The following is a 21,470-nucleotide window of genomic DNA, read 5'->3' on the forward strand; positions in this document are numbered from 1 at the left end:
ATTGCACTAACACTGGCCAAAAGTACCAGACTTTAGGCTGAAATGGGCCCAGGCAAGGTACGGGTGGCCTAGTGTGAGTACACCCTAAGATAACTTCACTCTGTCTCTGAGTGGCTGTGTAATTTAATGCAAAGACAGAATTAAGAATCTTGGTGTGCAAGGAGTAGCCCTTATCTACCTCAGAAATATTGCCAAGATTAGATCAGTTCTATTATTTCAGGGTGCTTAGGTCCTTATTCATGCTTTTTGTTTCCGTGCACCAACACTGGGAACAGTATACCAGTAGACGTCAGGCAGGCTGTTCCACTGATGTATTTAAAGCAACGCTGAAGACCCACTTGTTAACTGTTGTGTATGAGTCTCATTTGCTTGACTGTTTCTCTGATGTCCTTCTTTGTAGTTTTAGTTCTGATCTTCTGTAAATTTCTCTATCTGTGGTTGTTTCAGGGTGACAAGGGTGAACAGGGATACCAAGGTCAGAAGGGAGAAAAGGGGGATAGTGGTCTGCCTGGTCCTCCTGGACTGCCTGGGAGGTCAGGACTTGTGGTAAGTGTTTACACTGATAACCAATCTACTAATACTACTTTACCACCTAGAAAATAATCAGCCATTAGAAGGTATTAATGCTTCTCATTACTTCAGACCCACCTGATCTTTAAAGATGAACTATGGCTTTGAAAAAGCATTAAAGATTTCACTGATTCTGTTTCAATGTTCCTTCAGGGTCCAAAAGGTGAATCCATCGTGGGTCCCCCAGGACCTGCTGGTTCTCCAGGTCAGCCTGGAGCCCCTGGGTACGGACGACCTGGTCCTCGAGGCCCTCCAGGCCCTGCTGGACCCCCAGGACCCCCAGGATCTGAAAGTGGATATGGATCAGGTAATTGTGTGAAAGAAGAGATAAGATGGAGACCCTAACAGTTATGTTTTCATCAGTCCTGGACGACCTCGTGTAACTGCAGAATATTTACCTTACTGTATTTCTGATTCTCAGGTGTCAGTATCCCGGGCCCTCCTGGTCCTCCTGGCCCTCCAGGATCTCCAGGATATGCCAGTCCAGTAAGAAACTTGCCGCTGAGAAAGGCCGTTTTTACCCTTCTGTGAAGTAGCCTGCTACAGACAAATGTGATACACTAATGTTTAGAGATGCCTCTGTGTCTACCAGACACCAATGAGTGGAGTTGGCTGATAAAGATGCCCATACTAAACCAGAGCATCTCTACCTATATTTAATGGTTTCTGAAGTTCCAAAGGCACAACAGTGATTCTGTCATGTGACAAACTCAGGTGACCACCTACAAGACGCTCCACGCTCTGAGCAGAGAAACTCACCGCGCTGCAGAGGGAATGCTCGCCTTCGTGTCAGAGCGAGGAGGAGAGCTGTACATCAAGACACGCAGTGGCTGGCGCAAGATCCAGGTGTGTGGTAACTGTGTGGATGTGTCTGCTGTTTGCTCCTTTTCAATGCAATGAACAGAAGTTTCCCCAAAGCTCCGACAATAAGGTGTATGCAAGCTGAAGAACCCGACATAGCTCAGAGCTACTCTCTTCAAAACCTTGGTTTTTATACATTTCAATACTTTAATTATTCTAAAAACCATGTGTTATTTTTAACTATACAGTCATTATTATTTTAATGAGCCACTGTACTGAAAAGTGACAAAACTTTGAAACTACACTGGTTTATATGATATTTCTAGGAGAGAGGTAAATCCATCAAAAACTGCAAATTTTACCACAACGTTATCAACATATTTCTAGCCCAGTGGTTCCCAAACTGGGGGTAGCTGGGCACCAGTAGGGCAGTGGTTCCCAAACTTTTTTCCTCAGGGCCCCACCTACTCACACCGCAGAAAGCTAAGCCCCCCTCAGACCCACTTGGAGAAAGTACACATCATTTCAATTTTTTTTTTATTGGCAAAATCCCAACATAAGAGACCTACAGTATATAGATTTGTTCTTGACTAAAGATCTAGATTTATGTCCAAACTATCCATTATTACTAGTGCATCTCAAAAAATTAGAAATCATGAAAAAGTTCAATATTTTTTGTCACTTGATTCTGAAAGTGAAACCCATGTATTATATAGACTCATTACACACAGAGTGAAGTATTTCAAGCCTTTATTTCTTGAAATGTTGATGATTATGACTTACAGATAAGAAAAACCAAAATTCAGTGTCTCAAAAAATTAGAATATTCCATAAGATCAATTTAAAAAAGGATATTTTCAACAGAAATGTCAGGCTTCTGAAAAGTATGTTCATTTCTATGCCTTCAATACTCGGTTGGGCCTCCTTTTGCATGAATTACTGCATCAATGCGGCATGGCATGGAGGCGATCAGCCTGTGGCACTGCTCAGGTGTAATGGAAGCCCAGGTTGCTTTGATAGCGGCCTTCAGGTCATCTGCATTGTTGGGTCTGGTGTCTCTCATCTTCCTCTTGACAGTCCCTCATAGATTCCCTATGGGGTTCAGGTCAGGCCAGTTTGCTGGCCAGTCAAGCCCAGTAACACCATGGTCATCGAACCAGCTTTTGGTAACTTTTGGCAGTGTGGGCAGGTGCCAAGTCCTGCTGGAAAAATGAAATCAGCATCCCCATAAAGCTTGTCAGCAGAAGGAAGCATGAAGGTCTCTAAAATGTCCTGGTAGATGGCTGCGTTGACTGTGGACTTCAGAAAACACAGTGGACCAACACCAGCAGATGCCATGGCAGCCCAAATCATCACTGACTGTGGAAAATTCACACTGGACTTCAAGCAACGGCTGCATGAGGGCATAAGGGGTCAGCATATCAGTAATATAACCTGGGGCTGAACCCATGAGAGCCTTAAAAGTGATATCTTAAAATCAATTCTAAAAGGGACAGGAAGCCAGCAGAGGGCAGCGAGGATAGGTGTGATGTGATGGTTCACACCAATGTTTCGATATCATTTACTTTTCACTAAAACCATATCAACACCAACGTTTGATTTCCTCTTTCAGCTTGGAGAACTGATCCCTGCCAGTTCCCAAACCTCAGGTGCGTCTCAGGCTCTCAGCAGGCCGGGAGAATGGAGCAGACCAAACAGAGCCCACAGCCAGGTACAAAAAAACACTCAGATAGCTTTGATGAAATTATTACAAACTCTATCAGAGAAATGGATAGATGGTTTCTGTCTCATAAGAGGAGTTCTGAACAAGCACAAACCTCCAGTGTTCAGAGATGAAACTGATTTTGACAGTGCAAAAAACCTGCAGTTCTTTGAGTGCCCACTTGGGGCTGGCTGCAAAAACCAAGGTACCCCCATTGAGTCCCACTTTGAAGTGTCGCTTTTAACAGCTACGTTAATCATAAAAACATACTGGGACAATAATGTTTTTGGTTATTTCTTTGTTGATTAGAAAATGTTAAGGTACTGTATAAATGGCCGTAAACTTTCAGCGTTACTGCTTCTAAATACCAAAGTCATTCAGAAATCTAAAAAACTTTCCTGTACACATATTTTTGTTAAACAGGAGCTCCAAGATGGCACTTCAAGAGGATATCAGCCCAGCTATAATGTTCTACCACAGACCGTCAACGCTGTACCCGGGGTGAGACGAACAGACTTTTGTTTGTATCTTTAACTTCACACCAGACGTGACTGAAGCCACGTCAGTCAGTAATGTGCCAGATTCAAACAGCAGTGATTTTAAACTTCATTTTCAGCTCCATCTGGTGGCCCTGAACGCCCCGCTGAAAGGCGACATGCGTGGCATCCGTGGGGCGGACTTCCAGTGCTACCAGCAGGCTCGCTCCATGGGGCTAACAGCCACATACAGAGCCTTCCTGTCCTCACACCTCCAGGATCTGGCCACCATCGTGAGAAAAGCTGACCGCACTGACATGCCTGTGGTTAACCTCAGGGTGGGGAGAGAACTTTGATTTACGTTTTCAGATTGGTCTACAGATGATAGGACATCTGATAGATCTGATTTCAAAAGCAGGAATGATGTCCTTTAGTTATTACATGAACTTTCCTCTCCTTTCAGGGTGAGGTGTTGTTCAGCTCCTGGATGTCCATTTTCTCTGGGAATGGAGGAACATTCAACCCGATCATACCAATCTACTCTTTCGACGGACGCAACGTCATGGCTGACTCAGCATGGTGAGTGCAGAAGAGAAGAGTAGATGTAAAGAGACAGAACGTAGCCCATGTGTTGCATCAGCACCTGGTAATAGGGACCAAAAATCCGGTGTTGACATCCTTCAGATGGGGTGTCAAACTCAATCACAGTAGAGGCTGGATTCTGGGTTTAGGTCAAACCTGAGAGCCTAACAGAGTCAACATTTCTCTATAACTGTCAACTTCATTTTCACCAGTGATAAAATATGAGAAAAAAAAACAGCACTAATGATAAATCATTTGGAATTTCAAAAAAGTTAAAATGATAAGTTTAAAGGCTCAAAATCTGAGATAAATATTCCAACGTATTAGTTCAAAAGATCAGAACAGAATATTAAACATAGAAAAATGTTTTTAAAGAGCAAATATATGAGTAGAAAGTTGAAATCATACCTTTGAAAGGTCAAAATATGAGATCAAATTTGAAATCATGAGTTTAAAAGTCAATATATTACTTAATATTTTTAGTTGTGAGCCAGGTAGATCAAAAAATCAAAATTAGGAGTTGAAAATGTCATAATGTGCGCTAGAATTCAAAATGATTACTTAAGACGTTAAAATATGACTTAAATTTAAAACTGGGAGTCTAAAGGTCAAAATATGATATAAAAAGTAAAAATAATTTATTTAAAATTTCAAAATATGAAATGAAAAATTAAAATCACAAGTTTAAAAGTCAAAATATGAGTTAAAATTTTAAATTGTGGGTCAAATAGGTCAAAACATGGGACAAAATAAAGCCAAAATTAGGAGTTGAAATTATACAAATATGAGCTAGAATTCAAAATGATTACTTAAAATGTTAAAAATATGACTTAAATTTACAATTGGGAGTCTTAAAGGTCAAAATATGATATAAAAAGTGAAAGTAATTAATTTAAAATGTCAAAATATGAAATCATGAGTTTTACAGTCAAAATATGCAATTAAAAAGCCAAAGTAAGAAGTCGAAAAGGTCAAAATTTGACTTAAAATTAAAAATTGGGAATCTATAAGATAAAAATGTGACATATAAAGTCCAAATTATGAGTTGAAAAGTCAAAATCATAAGTTTGAGATGCGAAACTGAAAATATGAAATAAAACCCCCAATTAATTTCTTTCCCCACATTCTTGACTTTTTATGTTATTTTTCTCACTCTATAATTTTTTTTAATTTTTATGGCTTAACAAGGATATTTTAAGTAATCAAGTTGAAGTTTACATTTTTATACTGGAGGATTTCTGCACACCTCATACTGGTGGGCCAGTTTTAATACAAATATGATATGATCTAGTGAGCCAGATATTGTCGTTCCACGGGCTGGATTTGGCCCACGGGCCTTGAGTTTGACACCCCTTCCTTAGATGAAGTGTAGTAACCGATACTGTATCATGTACTTAGATATGGACGGCTCCCCTTTTGCAGCCTCCACTCTTCTTAAAAGACTTTCCTCAAGATTTTGGAGAGTTTCTATGGGAATTTGTGCCCATTCATTCTACCACTGGCTCTGGGCTCATCCCAAAGGTGGTTGATGGGGTTGAGGTCAGGGCACTGTGTAGGCCAGTCAAGTTCTTCCACATTGACTCATGTCTTTACAGTCCTTGCTTTGTGCACTGGGGTACAGTCATGTTGGAATAGAAAAGGGCCATCCCCAAATTGTTGCCACAAAGTAGGAAGCATAGCATTGTCCAAATTGTCTTGGTATGCTGAAGCATTAAGATTGACCTTCACTGGAGATAAGAGGTCTAGTCACAAGATTGGAAAGAGTCCAATCACACTTGGCATAACGGTTTTCCAGTTATCTTTCTTGCCGTTTGTCTCACTAACATCTATGTATTTCCCCCTCCTCTCCCAGGCCAGAGAAACTAGTTTGGCATGGCTCCAGCGCTGTAGGAATCCGTCTGACCACAAACTACTGCGAGGCATGGAGGACAGGTGACATGGCGGTGACGGGGCAGGCCGCTCTGCTGCAGACAGGACGACTGCTGGGACAGCACACACGCTCCTGCTCCAACCACTACATAGTGCTGTGTATAGAGAACACATATGTGGGGAACACGCATCAAAAGAGGACCTGAGACACAAGGGAAACACAAATATCCATGAACACAACAACTAATAAATGATGGAAGAGCAGAGTAACAATGTGACGCTGTGCACATACATTTAAACTGAAATGAGTGACACCTGCAGGCACATACACACGTTCTGATCACATCACTCCACAGACAAAACATTTAAGGCACTTGTGTTCAAACATGCAGGAAGACACATTAATGGGCATGCTCGTGCACAATTTATTCAATTTAATAGTTTTCATCTTTATTACCAATCCGTAGTCCAACACCTCATCATGCTGCAGCCGTCAGGTTATTTATTTTTACCTTCAGCTTTTTGCAGCACACAATATCATCACAAAATCTCCTTAAAGTGAAAGATGTCTCTGGATTTCAGTCTAAATGACATCAGACCATGCCAGGGTTTTGTGTCCAGAGCTGTAAGTCTGTTATCTTTATATATTTTCAGATATTTTTCAAAGTTTGTCTGATAATCATTAAGGCTTTAGGTGTAATATTTCATTAACTCCATGCAGCAATTGGTTGCAGTTTGATGTAAATTTTGCACGGTAAAATAAAGTAAGTTTAGTAATGTCACAAATGCAAAAATTACAAAATGTGAGACAAGTAGTGTTGACTTAAACGCCTTTAATGTGCCGTGGGTTGCACCAGCCATGTGTAAACATGTTACTGTAATGTTACACCTACCTCCTTTAAGGTGTTAAGTCCTCCATAAACCCAGCTGTAATGTTGATGTTTTAAAACAGTGTAAAAACTTAGACAATGCCATGTGGCTGAGGGTTTTAGTGGCTGTTTGGAGTCAGCAGTATATTCTCCATGATCGACTATATCCCTTAGAAATATTGGGAGATTTTCTGGGACTTACTGGGAGATAATTTTCCACCATTCAATAATAAAAAAACATTAAAGTATCTCATGTTAATGTTGATTTCACCACTGTATACTGTATACAATGCATACTGTATACCAGGAGTGTCAAACTCAATCACAGCACAGGCCGGGATCTGGATTAAGGTCTAACCCTAGACCCTAACATGGTCAACATTGAGCCATAAATGTCAACCTCATTTCACCGCTAATACAATATGAAAAAAAAAAAAACCCTTGAAAAATGTTTTAAAAGGCAAATATAAGACAAAGTAAGTCACAGTGACTTTAAAAGGTCAAATATGAGGTCAAATATCAAATTGGGATTCTGAAAGCTCAAAATATGGGATCAAAAAGCCAAGGTTAGGAGATGAAAAGGTCAAAATTAGATCAAATTTGAAGTATGAGTTAAAAAGGTAAACATGTGACTTAAATTTTAAAATTGTGACATTAAAAGTTCAAAATATCATATAAAAAGCAAATATATGTTTCAGGTCAGAGTATAATAAAAAGTCGAAACCATAAATTTGAGTCATAATTTTGAGATGCAAAATTTCTTTTTATTTTATTTTTTTAGGGCTTTTCATACCTTTATTTGACAGAGGAGGATAGTGGATAGAGTCAGAAATGGGACCAGAGTGGGGAGAGACATGCGGCGGAGGGCCACAGGCCGGATTCAGACCCGGGCTGGCGGTGTAAATGGGTCATGCCTTAGACCGCTAGGCCATCTATGTGCCACAAAATTAAAAATATTAACCCCTTAAAGCCTATTGTATCATATTTGATACATACTTTTATGATACCTCTATCTAGTCATCAATATCAATAAACTACTTTAAAAAAAATGCCCTCAAGTGGATTATCAGTTACCAAAAACACCTTATACATATTTTTTGGATTTCAGTAGAAAGTGAAATATTCATTTCAGTTACAAAAATATTTGAATTTTTTTGGCTGTAATTTGTGTATCCAGGCTTTAAAGGGTTAAATGGAAACAGAAATGAATTTCTTTTCCTACGTTCCGGACTTTTATCTGATTATTTGACTCTTTCCTTCTCAGATTTTATTGACTTCACAAGGATATTTTGAATCATCAAGGTTAAGTTTAAATTTTTATTCCGGAGGAAATCTGCAGCCGTCATACCAGTGGGCCAGTTATAATAAAAATATGCTGTGATCTTGTGGGCCGGATAGAACTGTAACATGGGCCAGATTTGGCCCCTGAGCCTTGAGTTTGACACACCTGCTGTATACACCGTAGCATGATCTAAATATGAGGGTACAACAGGCTTTAGGTTATAAAGGAGGAGGCTGGGGTGGAGGAGGTGAAGCTTTGCCGGCAGCAGCATTGTGGTAATTAGCATTGATGAAGCAGAGATTAGTGAGAAGGACGTCATATTTAAATGGACCATGTGTTTAGAGAAAGAGCTGTGATTGGCTGTAGGAGCTGAGAGGTGATAATTGAGATGAGCTGGACGTTAGCTGATCATGGCTTGGCGTATGACTACTATGTCCTGCATGACCTAACGCTACGCTTCATTTAAAAAAAAAAAAAGTCTTCAAACCAGTATTACAAACAAAATCCTTCCATGCAGCTCATACTTTCCCTTTAAGGCTTTTTTATGCTCTATGCATGCAGGAAAATAGATCTGTGGTTTTTGAACTTTATTTAACAACAAAGAGATTCTTTCTCTTAAGCACATATACACACAGTGTCTAAAATCGGTTGTTTGTAAAAGCAAGTTTCAACTGTTGTCTCGTCATTTTGACTTTACCTCGACCTGCCCAAAATTATTTTCTCCTTCAAAGGTGTCCATTATCCTCTTCCGTAGTCAATAACCTCATACTGATGTATGTCTGTTATTTTGGAGTGGACGTTGAAAAACCAATCCACTAGAGGTTGTCGTCTCTCACCGAGCTACTTTGCTGCAGCTCCATATGTACAGAGTGAAGAAAGAATGGTCCATCCTCTGCCCGGTTGTGCTCTTGTTTTTTGTTGTGCCCAGGTTAGCTAACATCATTGATATGTCCGTATTTTATATTTCCTCAGAAAGTTTGATTACCTTTTTTTTTTAGCTGTGTCTTCTTTGAATGGATGAAAAATGGAAAAAAAGGAATGCAGAGTATAGACAGAAAGGTCTGTCCGTATCTGTCTGTGGTTCAGACATAGAGCATAGGTAACCCTTTATTCTCCTACAGCCCCTCCTGCACACCTGCATCTACCTGGCTGCAGCAGGCTACCTGACCGGGCAGACTCCAAACTCAACTAGACAGCAAAGAAATCTGGTTACCAGAGATAGAAGGATTTAACGGTGCACTGACTTATTTTAAATCAAAGCACCCTCATAAGCATAGCTGGTGCAACAGGCTGCAAATTTTAAAAAGGAAGGTCACACAGAAATGTTACATTTAATCTGAAATACTCGTAGCTGCTTTGCAAAATGTACAATATCATATGCAGTTTAAAGGCTACAAACCATTGGGATAAATCTGTTTTCTCTTTCTTTGCAAGGAAAGAAACATAAAGAGTCTCTGTTAATGCCATTATGGACTCCTATTTTGAAATTTAGTTTTATAGAACACAAACTTCGATAAGTAGACAAATTTGAGCCTAACATCTAAAAACTACAGTATTGTAATTTAGAGTTATGTATAAAAACACCTGGCATATTGTCTTCATCATGTCTACATGCATTTGTTACTGCCATGTGATTGGCTGATTAGATAATTAAGTTAACGAGCAGTTCAACAGGCGTACCTAATTAAGTGGACAGTGAGTGTTCTTCAGTGTTAGTTCTGTTTCTGTCATTTTCTCTCTGGGCCCTTAAGAGCCAAAACTACTGTCAGGTTTTTACCAAAAGTATTCATTATTCAAATTTGTTCATTTTTGATATTACTATAATTAGAATATATATCTATACAAGGGGCTCTTCATGCATTAGGAGAAATTAATATAAAGATTTAAAAAATAAAAACAGGAGAGTTTAATAGTTAACATTAAAGACAGTCATAACCCCAGCACAGCGCCCCCTTCTGAAAACATTAAGTACACTGTGTTATAAATGTGTTGCATTTATTTGTCAGTATTAAAGATGATTTTGATTACAAATTAAAGTCCATATCAGGATGATTTAAGGTTTTCTACTGACATTTACCCCTGAACTAATCCTAACATTCACATCAGTGCTTTAGCGTTAGCATTAGCTTTGAAATCAATGAGTAATTATCATTAATTTATACAGTAGCAGGACTTAGCTTTGGGATAGAAAGTTAATGTTGAGATTTAATGAAGTTGGAACATGTATATAAATATATAAACTGTTTGTGTGTTGTTATTGTCCAAATGTTTTTTACTCTGTAGATGTAGGTTTTGTATGGCACACACTAAATGACTGATTGGGTTGTACTTCCTGTTTCCTGCCTGTAAAGAGGAAATAGTCCCAGTGTTTGAAGTATTTTGATTTTATTTTTGAAGTCAGATTTCCTAGTGTTGTTTTATGATGTTTCTGTTCAAACAAAACTTGAGCTTCTGAAGAAAAAAAAAATGTGTTTGTACTGACTGACTGGTGCTCACTGAATAAATGTCTGATTTTGTGTTTTTTTTTAAGTGGCGTTGACTCTGAAATACTTTCACTGTGCCAGAAAAAAAAGCCCAGGCATTTCCAGTGGGCCACCCTATTTTCAAATCAACACATCAATACATGGATTTGGAGCTTTAGTAGCTTTAGAACTAACGTGACACACCAGATAGACTGTTTCAAATATCCACTGCATGGTTATATTTCACATTCATCTTGGAACGCTCCCATACAAGCATAAATGTACATGTTTTTTTACAGTGAAACAGACACCTGTAGATGACTGTAGCTGGGAGGTATTTGCTCGAAAACGTATAAAAAAACTGCACTGAAACATGAAGCCTTGCTAGTTCAGGGTCAAAGTCAATGACAAAAGCACAGAAAATTTGGATTTTACACCTGTTTTTATGTCCAGATGTTTTCAAACTGGGACTCCAAAAAGGACTTCTGGCAGCTAACCATGATCATATATCTAAAACAAAAAGGCTGCTACTCCTGAATGCTTCAACATGCAGGCTTTGTCACGGTCTTAGGAAAAGGTGACAGGTGTCTCCTGTCTGTAGTCCAAAACCTTATCAGCACAGAAATAGAGAAATAGAATAAGGTGCATTTTTGCAGCTCTGTGCATAAATATTGAGCATTAAAAACAGTCATAAAAACGTGTTATGATGGAGAAACAGAAATATGAATATATAACAATGGTATTTTATCCTGTACTCATATTTACATAGATGTTGATATTATTCACAAACTATATTATTTACGTTACTGGCAGCATGCCAGTCCTTATATGGCATGGGTTGGTGACATTACAGGAGAGGCAGGCACCTCCCCCACCCCTGGCCCTCATTGGTGAATGTAGACTGTAGATAGAGTAAGGAAGGTCCCAACTGGTCAAATGAGGAGTCAATCTAAAGGTTACCATATTGTGATACCATTGCTAAGCAGCACCTTACATTGTCTGCAACAATTGCTTGAGTACTATTTGTTAAATAATTTTGAAACCAGGTACATGCAGTCTCATCAACACCAATTTTAGAAAGCAGACATAACAGAAGAGAATGATCAGCTGAGTCAAAGGCTTTTGACTGATCAGCAAACATGGCAACACATTTCTGACCATTTCAATTGAGGTGATAATGTCATTTATGACAAGAGATGCTGAAATTATACTGTGACCTGATCTGAACCCTGACTGATGTTATTTGAAGCTAGGTAGGTGCGCAGCTGATGATTCACCAATGACTTTAATACTTTTGGAAGACAGGAAAGTTTGGAGATGGGCCAGTAGTTGATGATTTCATCCGCCCCCCCCGCCCCCCCTTTGAAAAGAGGTCAAACGTGTGCTGCGTTCCAAGTATCAGGTAAAGATGATGGGGATTCTTTCTGACGGGACTGTTTCTGATGAAATATTGTAATCATGAAAGTACAGGAAAGCTTCTATGAGCAACATGTGTCTCTTCTATTATTGTTCATGTTTGTTTATTGCATTGAAAAATGTATTAACTGTGGCTGCTGTGGTGGTTTCTGCTGGTCTATGGTATTTTGTAAGTAAGAGAAATTTTTACAAAACAAATGAACAGCCCACTGGCTGGCCAGACAATTTTACTAAGGTTAAAGGGATATTTCAGTATTTTTCAAGTTGAGTTGTATGAGGTACCTAGCAGTAGTGGTAGCATTAGCCTCCAGTGATCTCAGTGAGCATTGCTCACTGAAGAACACACTGGTTTTACTGGCCCGGTAGCTAGGCTATAAAGCATAACAGATGAGTTCCTCAGTGGAATTTAGTGAGTTTTTGGTAAAAACTGTGCCACATAACAATGCTGGCTCAGATGTACACACCATCAAAATTTTTCAAACGTTTTATTCTACAGCCAGAAAGTCTGTGTGTGTTTGTCACTATTTTGCAATGCAAAAGCAAGTACCGTAACCGGTAGCCACAGCCTGCTATGCAAAACAGTGCCAAAAAGACAGAAGCTTCTGGGTAAAATATGAAATGCTTCAAAAGTTTTCAATAGTGCGTACTTTAAGCCAACATTGTTTTATGGCCCATTGTTACCAAAAATTCACTAAATTCCGCGGAGAAACAGCACCCATCTGTAACACCGTTTGCAGGGGTGTCGAACTCAGTCACAGCAGGGGCCAGATTCTGGATTCAGGACTAACCTGAGGACCTAACAGGGTCACCTTTTTAAACTAGAAACTGTCAACCTTGTTCACCGGTAATAAAATATAAAAAAAAAATTTAGCACTAATGATATATGATTTTTGATATTTTGACTTCAAAAAAGGTCAAAAAGATAAGTTAAAAGGCTCACAATCTGAGAAAGATAATTTTATTAGTTTAAAAAGGTCAAAACATGAAATTGAAAAATAATATTTTTTAATGGCAAACATATAAGAAAGAAGTAAAAATCATGAGTGTTACAACCAGCTTGCTAGGGTAAAGGGAAGTAACATAAAAAAAACCTAGATGTTCAAGGTTTAAATAAAGTTATTTATTAACAAAAGTAAAGTTGGGTTGACAAACAAAAGTGAGGCAACTAAGGACAAAAAGGTGCTGTGCAAAATGGAAAAACGAGAACAAAAAGAGACTCTAACTTAGAGTTATTAAACTAAACTTTAGCAACACAAGAGAAACCAAAAACCTAACTACCCTAATTAACAAAAGAATCACAAAACAGCACCCAAAATAGCAGATAAACGGAGTGTGTGTATAAGGTAACTAATTAGACTATCCAAAAACCACAAAAGACTAGTGCCTCAACAAAGTTACAGAGATACAATAGTTTAACAATAATGTCAACTAGCAAGAGGCACGTGAGCATGGCTGGTTACAGCTTGCTGCTGTCTTCTGGTGGCTGGCTCTTTTTATCCTCTGCACTCTCTTCTGGTTGGTGGATTAGGCTGCAGGACCTCCAGGCCAATCAGGCTTCTTCTACACAGGTGGATGGAATCACTGCAATAAGCCTATGCAGCAGGGGCAACCTGAGAGCTGCAGAGTGCCAGGCAAACAAGAACACTCACACACACGAGCACACACACACTCAAATGGGGAGGTAAAGATTCCCAGACGGCGGCGGCCGTAACAATGAGTTTAAAAGGTCAGAATATGAAATAAAATTTGCAATCATGAAATTAAAAGTCAAAATATGATTCCAAATTTTAAATTGTGAATCTAAAAGGTTTAACTACGGGATTATGATGTCAAAGTTTGGAGTTGAAAATATGAGGTAAAATACAAAATGGTTAAAAAAGTCAAAATATTTCTTAAAAAATAGAGTCATGAATCTTAAAGCTCAGAACATTATATGAGTCAAAATTACCAGTTGAAATGCTCAAAGTAAGAAACAGAATATCAAAATCCTAAGTTTGAGGCCTAATTGTGAAATGTTAAATTGAAAATGTAAAATTAGAATACAGATTAGTTTCTTTTTCCACATTTCTGACTTCTTATCTTATCAGGCCAAATCCGGCCTGTGGAACAGTTAAATCCAGCCCACAAGATGATCTCATATTTCTGTTATAACTGGCCCATCAGTATGAGGTCTGCAGGTTTCCTCAAGAATAAAAATGTGAACTCATCCTTGATGATTTAAGACATCCTTGTTAAGTCACAAATTCTGAAAAAGTAAGGAGTAAAAATATTTACATAAGAAGTCAGGAATTTGGGAAAAGGACATTAATTTATGTTTTGATTTCACATTTTCGATTTAGCATTTCACAACTAGGACTCAAACTTAGGATTTTGACTTTTAATTTCACACTTTCAGCATTTCAACTCATAATTTTGACTTCTCATATATTATTTTAAGCTTTAAGATTCATAATTCTTATTCTTAAGTGATATTTTGACCTTTTAAACCACTTATTTTGTATTTACGGCATATTTTCAACTCCAAACTTTGACTTCATAATCCAATAGTTTGACCTTTTAGACTCACAGTTTAAAATTTGGAATCATATTTTGACTTTTAATTTCATAATTGCAAATTTTATTTCATATTTTGACCTTTTAAAGTCATGATTTCGACTTCTTTCTAATATATTTGCATTTAACAAAATATTATTTTTTAAATTTCAATTTCATGCTTTGACTTTTTTGAACTAATAAATTTATCTTTCTCAGATTGTGAGCCTTTAAACTTATCTTTCTAACTTTATAAATGTCAAAATTGTTTCTCATCAGTGCTAAGTTTTGTTTTTTTATATTTTATACCAGTGAACAAGGTTGACAGTTTCTGGTTAAAAAGGTGACCCTGTTAGGCCCCCAGGTTAGTCCCGAATCCAGAATCTGGCCCCTGCTGTGATTGAGAATGACACCCCGGCTGTACATAGTAAAAATATTGGCAAACAAAGTAATATCTTGTTTCCTAACTCCTGATGAGTTTCAGCAGCAAATAGCAGTACCAATAATCTCCTGGGGTGAAACCAAACAGATCCCCCCTAAATCTAATTTGCATCCCCCAAATCCTGGAATTGTCTATTTGCCTTGTCAGCCAATAAATTGAGCTTTTAGCGTTAGCTCAGGCTGGCTATGGAGTCAAGCTCTTACTCGATCAGCTGAGGCCAGTCACTCTCATGCTGCCGTAAATAAACGTCTCTTTTCTGGTCATGCTCTGCCGCTCCCTCTGCAAGCTGCTCTTGCAACCTTCCTCCACCCCAGCTCCTCCTTTATTCTGCTTTTGGTTTAATCAATGTCATAAACCTCATCTTGTGGATATTAAAGTGGCCCCAACATCCTTAAACATTACTCTATGTGGCCCTAAGTGGAAAAAGTTTGGACACCCCTGCAGTAACTGATACCAAAAAGAAAAAGAGGCCACCAGGTCTTAAACAAAAGATTCACTTTAATTAAATGGATATGAACAGCACAAGCCTGAATCAAAACAGCAAGTCAAAATCTCTTCATATGGAGAGTTACAACTTTGTTACATTAAAAAAAAAGAAGAAAAAATACATAAGAGCTGTGCTTCAATCTCCAAAATGTTTTAAAACCTCCTTTATTGCACCAGAGCCTTACAGACACCAGTTCCCCGGTCAATGTAAGGATATCAGCCTTAAAACAACACAACAAAGAAACACACTTTATACCTGCATCCTTAAAAATAAGGACAAAGTCACTACAGCTGCTTCCACTGCTGGAGCTCCACCACAAACATCGCTGTAACGAGAATTAGTCCGATCACTTCGGAGAGATGCAGGCTGTCAATAAAAATGGTTTCTGTAAAATCCATAGATCAAAAAGGGAAATTAAGATTATTAAAATGGAGAGTTTTAGCTATAAATCTGTGTTTGTGTTAGGCATGTATGAAGGAGTAAATAAAGCCAAGATTTTAAATATATCCCAACAGTTTCAGATCATTCAATCCAGGACCAGGAGAATGTTCCAGAGTGTCTCAAAAAGTCTATCCACTTGATTTAGAGGGAACATAAATGATAACATAGCAGTACATAGTTCTAACAATGGTCCAATGCTCTTTGGCTGCATAAAACAGATACAAAATCCATTTTTGCCTACCCTTAAGGGGCTGAGTGCCTTTTAGGGTGTTTTCACATCAGGTAGAATTGTTCTGTATCCTGCCCCGCCATGATTAGAGCCAGCCCTAATGTGAAAGCGCCCTTCAGACTTGCAATGCGATTTGCTGTGTGTGCCCGCTCTGGCAGGCACCGTCACTGCTTTCATATCAGGCGTGTAGGTCCTGTGCGTTTGCCACATCTTCCCACTGCCCATGGAGAAAATAGGCGAGCCCTCTATTCTTTAGATTTCCCGCAAGAGCTGTACATATCAGGTGTGTGAGACGTGGTACTCACATAGACTCCTTAACATGCAGACAAACGGAAAATCAAGCCATGTTGCGGCCAAGACGTGCGTCTCACACGTGCAGTCTGAACGGGCCTCAGTCACTCGTTTTGATTTTTAAAACACTAACAGAACTGATAAGAAACATACAAGCATTTTGCTGAAATTAAAACTTAACTGTCAGTGATATCGGCTAGGATCATAAACCTTCACAGAATCAGAAAAAGGCCAAATTCTCCTTTGTATTAAGATAAAAATGTCTCACTTTTTGCATCTGTATTCAGTGTATGTTTGGTCTCAGTAATTTTTAAAAGATTTGAGTGAAAATAGAAAAAATAACTTTGTTTTGCACTTGTGTAAAATCAGCCTCAATCTCCTGCTGTATTTTAACAAGAAGTCAGAATCTGGCAGTGTTCAGGTGTCTGTAGGTCCAATACAACTATCAAGTTAAGTTTGACATCACTTAAAAAAAACACTTTTTTAAAAGGACTTCTTCACAAGGTCCAGTTTATAAAATTAAATGTACAACTTTTTGTACTCTGGGTGATTTGCTGGTGTCTAACAGCTCTGTTGGGATCGTTGTTCATTTCTCATGTCTTCATTCTGCTGCAATCTTTCACCTTGGCCGTGATTTTAGAAACCATAAAAAGTAGAATAAATGCAGAGAGGTGTTTTAAGTCTGAAAGAAATCAAAGGCTGTCCAACATGTTGGAAATAAAGATCAGAAAAACATGAAAACATAAGATCAAGTTCAGCCTGATTAACATCAATGATCAAAACCTGACAAAGAAAACGTATGCTGATAGAAAAAAAGCCAGGTTATGCATGTTTACAACAGAAATATCACACAATTTAGCAAAACAAGGCAAACAAGGTGTTGAAGCAGTCACATTTTTGCAAATTGTACATGTATAGTTAGGTCTACAAGGATTGGGGCAGGAAGTAGCTGCCGCTGTAGTGCAAATCTGAAGCTACAGTATGGAGACGTCTACACGTCTGCATGTTCCTGAGAACTGAACTGAAGAGGTTTTCCACAACATAAACAATCTGCGCTGTGACCAGGAGCATGGAGACGCAGGTGTGCACATGCATGTTCTGTGTCCGAGCTGCCATGAAACCTGCTGGGACGACTTAAGCAGAGACGACAACACGCAGAAAAAAAACAGCTGCACTACAAAGCTAAACTTAAAAACGGGTGTAGGAAAGTGGCTCCCAACTCCGCCTTACTCATATCTAAGAAAATCTAAGTGCCACAGGATCCATGAGGAAAAATAAAACATCAATTTTGATTGTTTTCACTGACAAAATCCAAACATAAAAGGCCTACATACACTTATCTTAACCACAAACTATCAGTTATCATAACTGCATATTAGGGCCACTGTAAAAAATAAGAAAATAGAGGATCAAGTTTTAATCTTGTAAATTTCTAAGAAAAAAAAAGACATTAAAAGTCATAAATTTACGAGAACCAAAACTCAGAAGACATTTTGGAGAGAATAAAATTGATGAATTGATTGCTTTAGAAAATCAAAAAATAAAGCGTTTTTTCTTGCACAAGTCCTGCAGCTGAGAGCCTGACCCAATGACTGACTGACTGAGCTACAAGCATGTAGTCTCAAGTATGATTTTACCCCAGAGTTATCATTATTAATACCTTCTGAACTTGAAAGTAACATTTCTGCAAACTGGGAATATCAAACCACTGTTTTCAGTTTTGACTTTACAATGTTGTAAATGAATGACTTTAAAAAATTGAATTTTATTGAGTTTGTAGTGTCAAAATGAATCCCTTTTACAAGTTTTTCTTGTAAATGTATAATTTTATAACTGAGAAATTTCAAGTTTTTCCAAATTATTATTATTTTTTTTCATTTTTTAGGGCGGCCCTAATGCTTATAATGTACAACGCTGTCATACATTATATTCTTATCATTATTAGGGATGAATACCAACATAGTACCGGTGCCAACACATCCAACACCTACTGTACCGAATTACAAGACAGACTTTTGTGCTTTATTTTAGTACCTCGCCACCCCAACACGATCCTGTCACTCCAAAGGAAAGGCACGAATTACATCGTGTGCAGAAGTTACACCTGTTTCCTTTACTTTTATGTCCTATTGGCATCTAATTTCTGATTCATGTGTGATATTAAGACAGCTATTATTCAGCTGCTGAATTTTCTTTAAAGAATAGACTCAGGCACCAGCACCTTTTGAATAAGTGTCGCTTTGGCACCGGCATCGGAAGAATCTCAAACGATACTCAACCCTTATCATGATTTAAAAAACATAATCGCATCTAATTTCAACGTCAGAGCAGCCAGGGTGCTGCGCCCTTCCATGAGATCTTTGACCGGACCCCAGGTTAGGAACCAATGGTGTAAAGTCTGCCTCCAACTCTAAAGGTTCTGGGGTGGTAGTTTTGATCATCTCTCAACCTGAAGGTCACCTGCTCCTGCAGTCACGTCCTTTAACAAAACGGTTAACCCCGATTGGCTCCCATTTTACCTTAGTGGTGTGAGAATGTAAATGAAGGGATAAGTTAATAGTGATAGCCACATTACTGAGCAAAGCTGTCATCAGAGTATGAACGAGCAAATGTGGCCTGCAGTGATAAAAGCGCTCTCAGTAGTCAGATGATGATAACCGCACTGTTTGAGCTTGGGTCCACTCACCAAGTCCATATTAAAAAACTAAGCAGAAGGTGATTCATAGTTCCTTAATTTGTTTTCCTCAGCCCTGAGTATCTTTAGATGTTGACGCCTTTGTTTTTGATTAAAATAATGTGCTTCAAAGCAGCATTTTACTTAAAACCACCTCCTTCACTACTCCACAGACGGAAACAAACTCTGCTCCGTAATCCTATAAGCAAGCCAAAAGGCCAGCATCCATTTATAGCCACCAAGTTTGCACTTGTCAAATAAAAATCTAGATACTCCTGCATTTTCACTTCTCTGTATCTGGAAACAAAATCAGTGACTGCTGTCTTTTTTTTTTTTTTTTTTGGTCAATGTGCTCACAGCTGATAAAGTTTAATTTTTGGACCTGTCAATGTCCCATCTTCCTCTCTAATAAACCAAAATCAAGAAGGGGCAGGACTTCTGATATTCTCAAAAACATAATAAAGGTTGGAAATTGATCTGAATTACATTTTTGAAGGTAAAATTTCATAGTCTAGAGCTGCTGCTTTGGCCAGGACAGAATTCATTTCCAGTGTTTTATATTTTATTGGGGATATTTCCTCTAATTAAGAAAATTTGGGACACATAAAACTGTAAAAAGGCCAGAAATGATTTCTTAAATACTCATGACAATATCAAGATTTGCTAAGCTTACACAACTCATCATTCCAAGGTGCAGGCTGTGGACACAGGCCCTACTAATCCTCTTTTCAGTCTTCGTGCAGTCATTCGCTGTCACGCCTCTTCAACGACAACACTTCTCATAAATCATCAGCTTAATTCAATCAAACAGGCAGGCAGATATCCAGACATGTTGCTATCAGATTCAAAACTGGACTAAATCAGCTCAAGTTTGAGGTCAAAACGAAAGTCTGCACATCTTAAAAGTCAGAATGAGAAATTTCGAACAAGTCCGCAAAGACCGGCAAGGAAAAACATTAAAGCCGTTTGAAAATCTTTATGTGTAGATTTGAAAATTATATGCATGGACGGATTTTCAAATGATGTTTTATATTCTGAGCCACGCGGGGCTCTGTAGCTCTCTCTTTCAGATTTGTTTGAATTACCGGTAAATGGCAAACTGCTCTAATTCATTGCCCACCTGCTGAACTATTACCCTTGAAGCTTCAGTAGCACTTTTTTTTTTTGGACCGAAATTACAAAGCAATTCTGTAGTAATAAGATGGTAATAACATAGTAATAAGTACCCATTCTACTGAGTAATAACTTGGTAATATTAAGGAAGTATTTACCTAGTAATAATGTATTAATGATCAAGTATTTCCTTGCAATACTGGTGCAATTATTATTATTACAAGGTATCTACCACCTTCTTCTTGAGAAATTACTAGATAATTACCATGTATTACTATAAAATAACTCAGTAATTAGGGCCCACTAAGATGAAGTGTTATTGAAATTTCTTGCAATTGCCAGTTATGGGATCTGTGTATTTTAATTTTGAGTACAAAGTCTATGAAGCCTAAGATCCAACATAAAATGCTCTATTTAACCCCAAAATTCTTCTAAGTCTTGGTAGCACCTCTATATTAAGAGTCAAATCAGTAAGACTTTAATAAGGTATCACAGGGAGCCAGACCAACCCGACTACTGGACCTCTTTCAGCAAAAACCAAACACAAAAATCCACGGATGTATCCTAAAACGCTCCCTGCTCTTCTCAGAGGGACTTCTTTCATTTATTCAGATTCAAAAACTGTCCACTTGTTGGCTAAAGAATGGACGACGATAACCAGGGGATACTAACAGAACTGGAGCTCCAGAGTAAGGCAGAAGGGGCGACAACAATCAGCCGTTGAGTCATGTTTAGACACATATCAGAGCGATTCAGCTAAACTGAAACTACAGGTTTTGATCGGAGATGTTAGTCAGACTTCAGCAGCTAATAAACACCAAACACACCTCTCTCCTCTCTCTCACACAAACACACATAACGGCTCGTTACTCAGAGACTTTGGCCGCCTCAAAGTTCACTGCCAGTTTTCTGTGCTTCCTCTTGGAAGCGGAGCCTGGAGTGTGGCCTGTTGATGGCGGGTTCTGTCGAGGGGGCGTGTGCGGAGTTGCTGTCGTCATTGAGGAAACAGTGTCTACAACACCAGGACTGGACGAAGAGGGGTCACTGTTGGTCATGTGTTGCAGTTGGTCTATTTTACTGCTGCTGGGATCAGTCTGGCCTTGTGATTGGTTGGAGGGCTGATACTGGGCTCTCTGTGATTGGTTTCTGGCCACGGTGTTGGCGGCGCTGTAAAACTCTCGAGTTTCCTGGTTCTTTTTGTTTGCCGAGACTCGTTTCTTCGTCACCTGTCA

The 21,470-nt window shown here is 38.6% G+C and overlaps 2 protein-coding genes across 5 annotated transcripts in view; one reads left to right on the forward strand and one right to left on the reverse strand.

Moving 5' to 3' along the window:
• col15a1b (collagen, type XV, alpha 1b) overlaps positions 1-7,855 on the forward strand; it is a 102,681-nt gene extending 94,826 nt beyond the window's left edge. For all 4 annotated transcript variants that reach the window (XM_041804289.1, XM_041804286.1, XM_041804288.1 and 1 more), the window contains 9 exons: positions 448-546; positions 724-877; positions 992-1,056; positions 1,285-1,416; positions 2,984-3,082; positions 3,497-3,574; positions 3,690-3,887; positions 4,013-4,128; positions 5,984-7,855. In XM_041804289.1, coding sequence (XP_041660223.1) covers positions 448-546; positions 724-877; positions 992-1,056; positions 1,285-1,416; positions 2,984-3,082; positions 3,497-3,574; positions 3,690-3,887; positions 4,013-4,128; positions 5,984-6,206 — 1,164 coding nt within the window. In that variant the 3' untranslated portion in view covers positions 6,207-7,855. The remainder of the gene's footprint in view (positions 1-447; positions 547-723; positions 878-991; positions 1,057-1,284; positions 1,417-2,983; positions 3,083-3,496; positions 3,575-3,689; positions 3,888-4,012; positions 4,129-5,983) is intronic.
• A 7,628-nt stretch (positions 7,856-15,483) lies between these two features.
• The window catches only part of xrn1 (5'-3' exoribonuclease 1), a 38,821-nt gene continuing 32,834 nt past the window's right edge, over positions 15,484-21,470 (reverse strand). The window contains exon 41 of the mRNA XM_041803069.1: positions 15,484-21,464. Within this exon, the coding sequence (XP_041659003.1) occupies positions 21,105-21,464 (360 nt within the window). The 3' untranslated portion in view covers positions 15,484-21,104. The remainder of the gene's footprint in view (positions 21,465-21,470) is intronic.

This window comes from Cheilinus undulatus, linkage group 13 (genome assembly GCF_018320785.1).
Source record: "Cheilinus undulatus linkage group 13, ASM1832078v1, whole genome shotgun sequence".
Taxonomy (NCBI): Eukaryota; Metazoa; Chordata; class Actinopteri; order Labriformes; family Labridae; genus Cheilinus; species Cheilinus undulatus.